General features: G+C 37.4%; 3 protein-coding genes across 4 annotated transcripts in view; 2 read left to right on the top strand and 1 right to left on the bottom strand.

Annotated features, from left to right (window-relative positions):
• On the top strand, positions 1-2,889 carry LOC111448310 (WPP domain-interacting protein 2-like). 2 transcript variants are annotated; one of them, XM_023087825.1, is made up of 3 exons: positions 1-316; positions 449-1,635; positions 1,933-2,889. In XM_023087825.1, exons 2-3 carry the CDS (start codon positions 522-524, stop codon positions 2,601-2,603), a joined length of 1,785 nt encoding a protein of 594 aa, XP_022943593.1. In that variant the 5' UTR covers positions 1-316; positions 449-521; the 3' UTR covers positions 2,604-2,889. The 2 variants fall into 2 exon arrangements, with proteins under 2 accessions (XP_022943593.1, XP_022943583.1); XM_023087815.1 differs by having other exon boundaries at positions 443-1,635.
• Positions 2,890-5,024: 2,135 nt separating this feature from the next.
• On the bottom strand, positions 5,025-5,591 carry LOC111453984 (zinc finger protein ZAT2-like). The gene has a single exon (XM_023095280.1). It carries the CDS (start codon positions 5,589-5,591, stop codon positions 5,025-5,027), a length of 567 nt encoding a protein of 188 aa, XP_022951048.1.
• Positions 5,592-8,513: 2,922 nt separating this feature from the next.
• LOC111449021 (plant UBX domain-containing protein 8-like) overlaps positions 8,514-9,283 on the top strand; it is a 5,219-nt gene continuing 4,449 nt past the window's right edge. The window contains exons 1-2 of the mRNA XM_023088850.1: positions 8,514-8,678; positions 9,158-9,228. Coding sequence (XP_022944618.1) covers positions 8,595-8,678; positions 9,158-9,228 — 155 coding nt within the window. The 5' untranslated portion in view covers positions 8,514-8,594. The remainder of the gene's footprint in view (positions 8,679-9,157; positions 9,229-9,283) is intronic.

Raw genomic sequence — 9,283 nt, 5'->3', positions numbered from 1 at the left:
AGGATCAGACGGCCGAGAGCGGCCGACCGGTATGGGTGTGTGCTGTGTGGTGATTGAGCCGGCCGACTGTCAGCCATGTGGCCCCAATCACTCTCCTCCACGTTCTAGCTCGTTTTCTTTCCAACAAATTTCCCTTTTCTTTTTATTTTTATTTTTTTATTTTCTCCTCTGTTCTTCTTCACCCATGATTTGGTTTCCTTCAATTTCCTCCATGATTTAGGGTTTCCAATTGCCCCTTAATTCTTCACCCCTCTCTCTCTTTCCAATCCCCTCTTCAATATCTTCTACTTTTGGATAGAGGTGGGGGGCTTTGAAGGTACGTTTCCTTTCCTCGTACTTTCTTCCTCTTATTGAATTCCCCCATCGACCCACTATCCATTCCCCTGTTCTTTTCTGGCATCTGGGTTTTATTCGTTTTTGATTCTTTCGTTTTGTTCTTAAGATTTAGTGCGGCTGCGGCGGAGGGATTCTTGTTGTCTTGATCTGACTGACATTTCCGAGCACAGTGGGGTTTTGTTTTTATGGATTTTGAAAGCGAATCGGTGGAAGACAGTGAAGTGAACCAGGATGCTATTCATTTTGATGATGTTAGCCGAATCAGAACTAATGGCACTTCTGCTAATGATACTCACCACTCTTGTGCTGCTGAAAATGCTTTTGATGCCATGGGATCGGTTTCTGCGGCTGCTAAGGGGAAGGATTTAAGTGGAACAGCTGCGAATTCGCCTCCCAATATTCCTTCTCCACTAAGAAAAGGTTATGGATTGAAGAAATGGAAGCGTATTCCTAGAGATTTTATAAAGGATATGAATTCAAGTGAAGATACTAGTAAAATTCTGAAGCGGGCGCTATCCGCCTCCGGGAATCCGGTTAAACCTCAACTTTCTCCGACCGAAACTAAGCAAAATAATGAAGGTTCTGTTGGATCTATAACCCCGTTGAGGAATATCGGAAATGTCGATGGATTGGCTCTCCATGGTTCTAGTTCTAATTCCAGGTTTGCTATGGGGTCTGCTTTTAATCATGGCACGGATTCTGAAAACAGCGAAGATCGGAGCAGTAAATCGTCGACAGCAGCCAGTGCTCCGAAGGCGAGGTACGATTTGAATGCTGTGTTAGGACATGTGAGGGAAAAGAACAGGATAAAGAGTATGAATGGGAAAAGTACAGGCGGTTCTGGTCAAAAGGGTAATCAGGGAAAGGGACGTGTTGAAGGCAGTAAAAAGGCAAGAGGAGGAGGAGAAAGAATCAAAGTTGAGAAGGAGAATTCTCAGTCTAGCATCGAGTCCGACTCGAGGAGCTCGTGCTTTGTCTTTCGGCAGGGCAATGTTGCTGGTGCTAGTGCTAGTGCTAGTGCTAGCAATGGAAACCAAAATGAAAGATCTGTTACAGATGATGGAGACAACAGTGATGGAGCTTATGCAGGTGATCAACAGTTTAGCGAAGAAGTTGAAACTGCGTATAGGAAAGAGGACGAGGTCGAAGCTGAAGATGTTACTCAAGATAATTTAACTACGAACGTGTCGTTTGATGTTAAGGAAGAAAAGGATAGGAATCACTGGTCACCATTGGATAAGGATCCCATGGAGGAGTCTATTCTCAGCCTCCAGTCTGCCCAACATGCTCTTGAAAAAGGTTTCTATACCCTTTTTAAATGGGATTGTTAGGTGTTATTATGAACTTCTTTCAGCCTTAATGAACTGAGAATGAAGTAATGACTTAAAATTGGCTCAATGAACTGTCAGACTTCTCGATCAGCTCGTGATTTCGATTTGGATAGGACGTTACGTTTTCGAATGCTAAATTCTATTAATCTAACAAAATTTTGTCTCATTTGTTACAGTTTCACCCTAGTTCTTATCCATCTGATCTGGTTGTTTCTTATTTGGTATTTTGAGTTGAGTTCTAATAATGCTATACTATACTTTCCAGAAATCAAAAAGCTAGGGGAGATTGGGAAGGACGAGATACGATCTTCGAGCATATTCAATGACGCTGAACCTTCAAGTTTTGTGTTTGACAACCTAGAAATACATAAAACTAGTTTATCTTTCCAAATGGGCACAGGAAAGGCTGCTTCAAGTTCTTTTGAAGTCACAGTTCTGGGTTTGACAGGAAAGGTAAAATTATTGGAAACCGAATTAGAAGAGACAATGGTGATACTCAAATCGAAGGAATCCCGAGTAGCTGAACTGGAATCCTCGATCAACACCAGAAATTCACACAAAGAGGAAGTTAGAGAAACAGATGAGGAGTTTGAGAGGTTTGTTAGGCAAAGAATTGAAGCAGAAATTGAATATTTGGCAATAACAAGAGCAATTGAGAAGTTGCAATGTGAAACAATAATTGATGGTGAAAAACATGTCTTTGCTGACGAACAAGTAGAGATGATGAACAGACCTAAAGAAGCTGAAAGCAAAGCTACAACGCTTAAGAAACAATCATGTGATGATGTATCGGAAACCAAGGAGGTTTCGACGACACGTTGGGAAGTATTCAAGGTTAGTTCTTGTGCATTTGTGCAGTTGATACTCTTGTTCCTCGTTCTTTGGCTTTTTGTCTTGCAAATGCCTTCACCTGCTGGATTAGATGTACCAACATAATTAAGCCTAGAAAAGGAGAATACATATATTTTGTGGATTGAACAATGTGCAAACAGAACAGTTTTCATCATTTTGCTTAGATAAAACAACAAAAAAAGAAAAAGAGAGAGAGGGGAAAGGCAGGGGCATGTAGGAATCTCAGTTGTAAGTTGTTTAATGGGTTTCTTTTTTTATTTCTTTCTCTTGTAACTGTTGTTGTAGTCATGATTTTTGATAGACAATCAGTACAGTATCTAAACAGATTGGAACCTCTCAATGAATCACATGCATTCATTCCTTGAGACTATATATTTCTATAAACTACTTGTAAGTTTTAATGAATGAACTATACGGTATTGATATTATTGCACGGGTCGAGTTCATTGGGACGATATTGTGATGAATTCAAGAAATTGCAGGCATACTAGCAGTTCAATACTATTGTAAGATTTTGAAGGTATGATACTGTGCACTGATACGTTTGGTAGATTTTTGTTTTACTTTGGGAGCAACTGGTCTGGAAAATGGTTAAACTCTCTTATTCTTTCTTGAAAATGTTGTGCCACTGTCACTAACAAGACTCCTTTAGTTTGAGAACTCTCTACTTCTGGAAAACAAAATGATGTAAATATTTATCCATTAGGTGTCGAATCTGAAAAGATTGAATTGTTTCGATCGGTTTGAACTATTCTGTGATTCCTTAGAGAACGACTCTAGAGAGGTCCTTAACGACTCCGTCTTTGAGTCATGATCATCATCTTGTTTGTGTTTCTTTAGTTCTGCTCTTTTGTTCGTTGTCTTTGTATCGTGTTCATATCTTTGTTATAATGGTAACTTTTGTATCTTTGGATGGTTTGTTCTCACTCACGCTAACTTGATTGAACTTCACAGATAAAACAAATTACTCGGGTATTATATAAAAGAACATACATGAGACTACGAATGATTCATTAATGATAACAGACGAGGCATGCTCTTTCTGTCCAAGTTTGCCAATTCATAGGTTCCTAGCCTGATCATGACTTGATTCTTAATATTTAGCATATAACCTGTCTAAGAACCAAGCTCCCCTCTTTGAAACGCTACACACATACTTTGAATTATAATATCGAGCAACTTAGTTTTTGTATTTAGCACATGAAGATCTGTTGTTTCTCGATGTTCACATTCGAGTTTAACTGTTCAACCATAGATGACCGTCTCAGACTCCAAATGACAGTGAACACATAGTTTGATTGTTCGAAGTGCACGATATCGTTCCATAGGCTTAGAGAACATTGGTCACAGGGGTTACAAACTTATTGCATCGTTCAACATAGTGGGCCAATAGTACCCTTGTCATAGTCATAGTACCTTTAGACCAATGATCGGCCTCCAGAATGATGGCCACACATTCCCTCATAGAGTTATCACATGACATATTAAGCTTCATTAGGGGTCAGGCATTTGAGGAAAGGAAGAGAATAACTCATCATCTTCTATAACTTTTCATCCTATCAGACATACCTTACAGCTCTATACCTTGACCATTGTGCCTCGTCAGGTGGAAGATCGCCACTTGCCTAGTTACGTGAATTTCTGCTGTCTCAGTTACAAAACCTGCTACAGCTTGACCTTTCATGGCCATGCATGGTCTCCCCGATCGAGTCGTAGCCATCACAAATGTGGATTGAATATGGGTCGTGTAATAGTTCAAGTCCAACGCTAACAGATATTGTCCTCTTAAGATTTTTAACACGTGTCTTATAAGGGTTGGGGAGGGAAACAAAGTGTCTTGTATAAAGGTTGGAGAGGGGAATGGAGCATCTCCTTATAAGGGTGTGGAAACCTCTCCCTAGCAGACACGTCTTAAAACTCTGAGGTTAACGACTATACATGACGGGTCAAAGTGGACAATATCGGCTAGCGGTGAGTTTGAGTTGTTACATGTCAACTACAACAGGCTTCGACCTCCTTTATCTCATTTTTGAGCTCCAAATCTCTATGATTCTCCGACTTAGTCCAACTAGCTAGATTCAAAGACACCAACAATAATAAAGTTCAAAACTCATAATCAAATTTTTTTATACGAATTGTATAATCTCCCTCTCTTCCTACCTAGTATGTTAATTTCCTTGTAATTTTAAAATTATCTAGAGTTTCAAATGAATTATCTTGTTCAGAACTTTTGGTTATGATATGGTTTGAGAATATCAGATACCCTAGTAACTATCAGATACAAAGTCGAGATTTTAGAGCCGTTACACAACTCAAAATTTAGTTCTGATCTAGCTATATATATTATCATAAAATGCAAACATTATGCATTTAGATCAGACATATATCAATCAATGAATCAATGAATCAATAGACTAAACAAACAGCAATGAATGAACACAAAAAAATGCAATCAACACAGCTAAGGGTTTCAGTTTTTGAGCTATTAGTTCCTGATCGAATACCTCATGCTTCACCATCCTCTGGAGGCAGCTCGTTGAGATCAAAGCGGAGTAGCTTAGCTTCTTGTGGTCCATTTTTTCTAGGTTTGCAGGGGCAGCTAGACTTGTGGCCTCCCAATGCCTGTGGAGACGCAAACGCTTTGCCGCAGAAATCGCACGGATATTCGTTCCTCAAAAGCGCGTCCGTGTTCTCTTTCCCAGTGTCAGTGGCATCAACAACACCAGAAGAAGCAGAGCTGCTGGAGCCAATAGGCCTCCGTCCTCTACAGGCGGTGGTAGACCAGGTTAATAACGGACTATAACAATCCCGATCGCGAACCTCATGATCAACGCCGCCAGAAGAGGAGGAGGACGAGAAGCTTCCGGTAGCAGCAACAGCGGCGGCGGCGGCGGCGGCGGCGGAAACTGGCGGATTCATTCCCCTCCAATTCCGCTCAGGATGAGACCTCATGTGACCATGCAACGCCTTCTCCGATCTGAACTCGCTCCCGCAGAAGCCGCATTTGAATCTGTTCTTACGATCACTGCCATCACAGTCGCCGTCACCGTCCGCTGCTTTCCGCTTTCCCATCGTACCTACTCCAAAACCTTCCCGGAGCTAACAGAAGGAGTGGTGTGAGAAGAAATTGAAGAAGAATCGCTGACTGAATCGAGATTTATGGAAGCTTGTTTTTGTCTATTAAAGGTGGGAGCTTAACAAAGGATACAAATCTCACATTTATATTTTGATTTCCTTAGCTGTTCACGTAACCAAATTACATTTCAACCCCAATATTTGGAAAGTCATCAAATATATATATTTTTAAATTTATTTAATTCTTTTTTATATCTTAAAAGATTTGAAATGTTGACCCGCCAATTAGGATCGGAGCTATTAACCTAAATATCGGGTTTATTTAATATCATACCCATTTCAAACTAATTTGAACTTTAAATAATATAGTTGATATCTTAAATTAGGGTCGGAAATATTAGAAAGTATAGTTTTTTTTAGCTCAACAAGGGACGTATTCAAATCTTATAAGGGTAGTATTGACCAAAATAAATTATTTTGAGCTTCCGAGCCTATTTAATATAATAGACTATGCGGTATATATATATATATTTTAAAGTATAATTATCTTGGGTTAGTTTTTTTTAATAAAGCTAAATTAATATAGCTAAAATCAAATTAAAAAAATAAAAAGATTGAGAATAATTCAACCTTTATACTCTAAATTTTATTTTAAAATTTGGTATATATTATTTTAACTGAGATATAAATTATTAATTTCTAATTTAATATTTGAAAAAAAAAATATTTGATTTGAATCATTAATTTTGGAGTATAATCAATATTTTAATTTTGGGTTAGTTTTTTTTTAATAAAGCAGCTAAAATCAAATTAAAAAAATAAAAAAAAATAAAAAATTGAGAATAATTCAATTTTTATACTCTAAATTTTGTATAATTTTCTTTTTTTAATATATTTTTTAAAAAAATTTTAAAAGAATTGTCTTATTAGATTTAGTTAATGGTAATGGACGCTGTTTGATTTGTATAAATAGAAAAACCATTGTCTATTTATCTGCGGACCGTTTATCTCAAAATATGGTAGAAATGAATATAAACGGAACTAAACTAATTGGTGCATATGAAGTTGATACCAGTTTCGAGACTAAACTAATTGGGGAATATGAAGTTGATACCACTCTCGAAAGTGGTGTGGGATTACGAAAGTAATATGAGCTTGACAGGTTTTGTATGTATAAAAGTGGTGCACATAAAATTATTTGTATGAAAGTGGTATTCCTTTTGAACTTAATAAAATAACAGACTGAAGGGCGGGATGGTTTTAGGTCCTACCAGAAATGAACAATATGATTCGGTTCATTTAACCGATTCTTAAAAAAACCCTACCCAACTAATGATATATATAAACCCGGAAAAGAAACTCTTAATCCTTTTCGATTTAACTGATTCTTGTTCATCCGATGATGCCAATCGCATGCTACCGAAAACCCTACTACACTCAAGCTTACGAAATTGTGCCGCCCCCTCGACGATCAAAGTTGCTTATTTCTTATTTATTTTATTTTTACTAGACTAATAAAAATACTTCTAAATTTTGTAATCTATCTCACTTTTTTAACCCTATAAAATTTTACTTTTAACTCTATAAAATTTTAGATAATTAATATTTTATTTTTAATATGATCTTAAATTTTTAATATTATTTCAAAATACCTTTGTCAAGTTTTATTAATAAAAAAATGGTTCGACATCACATTTGGAAGAAGGAAAGTTAAGAACTTCGTATAGTGCTTGGGTTGTTACAAGATGGTTTACTTGTTTTCCCGGTCCATCCTTTCTAATGTATATTATATTTTCTCGTGTTGAAAACAAGAACGATCGTTCAAAAGTTCGTCGTCACTGTGCAACTTTTGCTATGTTAGAACCATGAAATCAGCTTCGGTTCGGTGATATGGATATGTTTTTTTGGTTAGTGTACTAAGATGGGTTCACCTCAGCTTAGTCCTCTCATGATACTCCTCCAACATTCATATGCATACGCATGCGACGTATTGAAAACTCAACACCCGTTTTCGTTTCAAGCTCTTATCTAAAAAACCACCCTCGAAATGTCGACATTTGTTGAGTGCCGATACGAGAATATCTCTTCCTCATTTTGGTTCAATAATTTGTGTTAAATAGTTCTCATAATAAGCAAATAGTTTGTTTAAATTTCAAATGTACATTTCCGAAAATGTATTCCACTAAATTTAAATTTTGTTTCTTTAACGAATAAGTTCATCTGGATTGGTTTACAAAGTGATGCTGCAATTTGAATTGAGACTTTCTCCTATGGATAACCTTCTAGTTGATGTCTGTAACTTTTAATAGTATGAAAACAATTATAAATTAAACATTAGAGAATGATAAATGTGGTGAAAAGAAGGCGAGCTAGATTTTGATTTTGGAAAACTGTGAAATCATTTGAAATTGATTTTTGAAGTATTAGTCGGTACGGGATTTGGTTGGAATGATAGGCTGAGAATGGGGAAGTACCAACATTTTAGATAAGATCGTGTGCAGAATCGTAGAGAGAATACTAAATTGTTTCAAACACGGGTAGAATTAGAAGCACCTTGTATCACAATCACAATCGGGACGTTTGCAAGTGATTGTGTGACACTCACTCTCACCATCGAGTGAGTCAGCCAACTTGAAATCGTGTTACCTTCTGCTTAATGACGTATACCCAAGCCTCTGGCCCTACCGTTGAGGAGAAAATTTTAGAAAACCGAAGTGGAGAGAGATTTTAGAAGGAATAATTGACGACTAGTCTGCATCATCCGCTAAAATACATTTCGAGGTAATTCATATAAAATAATACATAATACAAAATAAAATAAAAATGTAAGATGGAGAAATTTGGGAGTCTACATGGTGTAGAAGAACACGTGTCTAGGTTAATTGTCCTTTACGTTTCCTTTCCAGCGTTTTCATCTTTTTTTTTTTAATTATTATTCTTTTTATTATACTCTTCCGATCATCTTCCCCCTCTCCAATTTCTCTCTAATCTCTAATTTCTATGGCGATGCCTTCTCGGGAAGCAATTGATACTTTCATCGGCGTCACCGGAGCCTCCGAAGCGATCGCCGTTCAAAAGCTCGAGGTTTTTTTTTTCTTTTTCTTTTTCCGATGCCCCATTTATTTCTTGCAATCGGGTTGGTCTCTCTTGGTTCTTCGAGGGAAGGTGCTGATTTTGCCTCAGCTTAGATGTTTGTTATGCTGGTGCTAGACTGTTGATGTCGATTTTAGGACCTTTAGGTTTAGGTTATTGCTTCTGAAGCTGATTTTGTGGTTGGTTAATGGGAGTGTTTACTATACTTCTTTTTGCTGGACTTTGATTTTAGGGTTTTTATTTTTGGGGTTAAATTTCTGCTATGAATATGTGGGTGGGGAATTTCTAGTTAAATTTGGAATGTTTTGGTTTCTTAGTTATTTGCTGGCAATTCGTTGTGTGCATTTTGTTGGCGCAGGTGATAGTGAAGATTAGGAGAATACAAATGTTTTGCATTGATGACGAAATGGAATTCTTTTCTGGTCGTAACAATTGCTTCAATCAATTTGTTTTTCTGGTGTTACATTTAGGCACATGGTGATGATCTCAATGCTGCTGTGAATGCATATTTCAATGAAGGAGATAGAAGTTCGTCCGTAAAGTATGCTACTAGTTCCGTATCACTCCATGATTCCCCCCCCCCCCCCCCCCCCCCC

Source organism: Cucurbita moschata, unplaced genomic scaffold (genome assembly GCF_002738365.1).
Source record: "Cucurbita moschata cultivar Rifu unplaced genomic scaffold, Cmos_1.0 Cmo_Scf00001, whole genome shotgun sequence".
NCBI lineage: Eukaryota > Viridiplantae > Streptophyta > Magnoliopsida > Cucurbitales > Cucurbitaceae > Cucurbita > Cucurbita moschata.
Note: the sequence above shows the minus strand (reverse complement) of the source record. Positions and strands in the feature narration are given on the sequence as shown.

Coding starts and splice junctions, on each gene's coding strand:
- LOC111448310 (XM_023087825.1), top strand. CDS start 522: ATGGATTTTGAAAGCGAATCGGTGGAAGACAGTGAAGTGAACCAGGAT. Junction 1,636..1,932: donor CCAACATGCTCTTGAAAAAG/GTTTCTATACCC, acceptor TATACTTTCCAG/AAATCAAAAAGCTAGGGGAG.
- LOC111453984 (XM_023095280.1), bottom strand. CDS start 5,591: ATGGGAAAGCGGAAAGCAGCGGACGGTGACGGCGACTGTGATGGCAGT.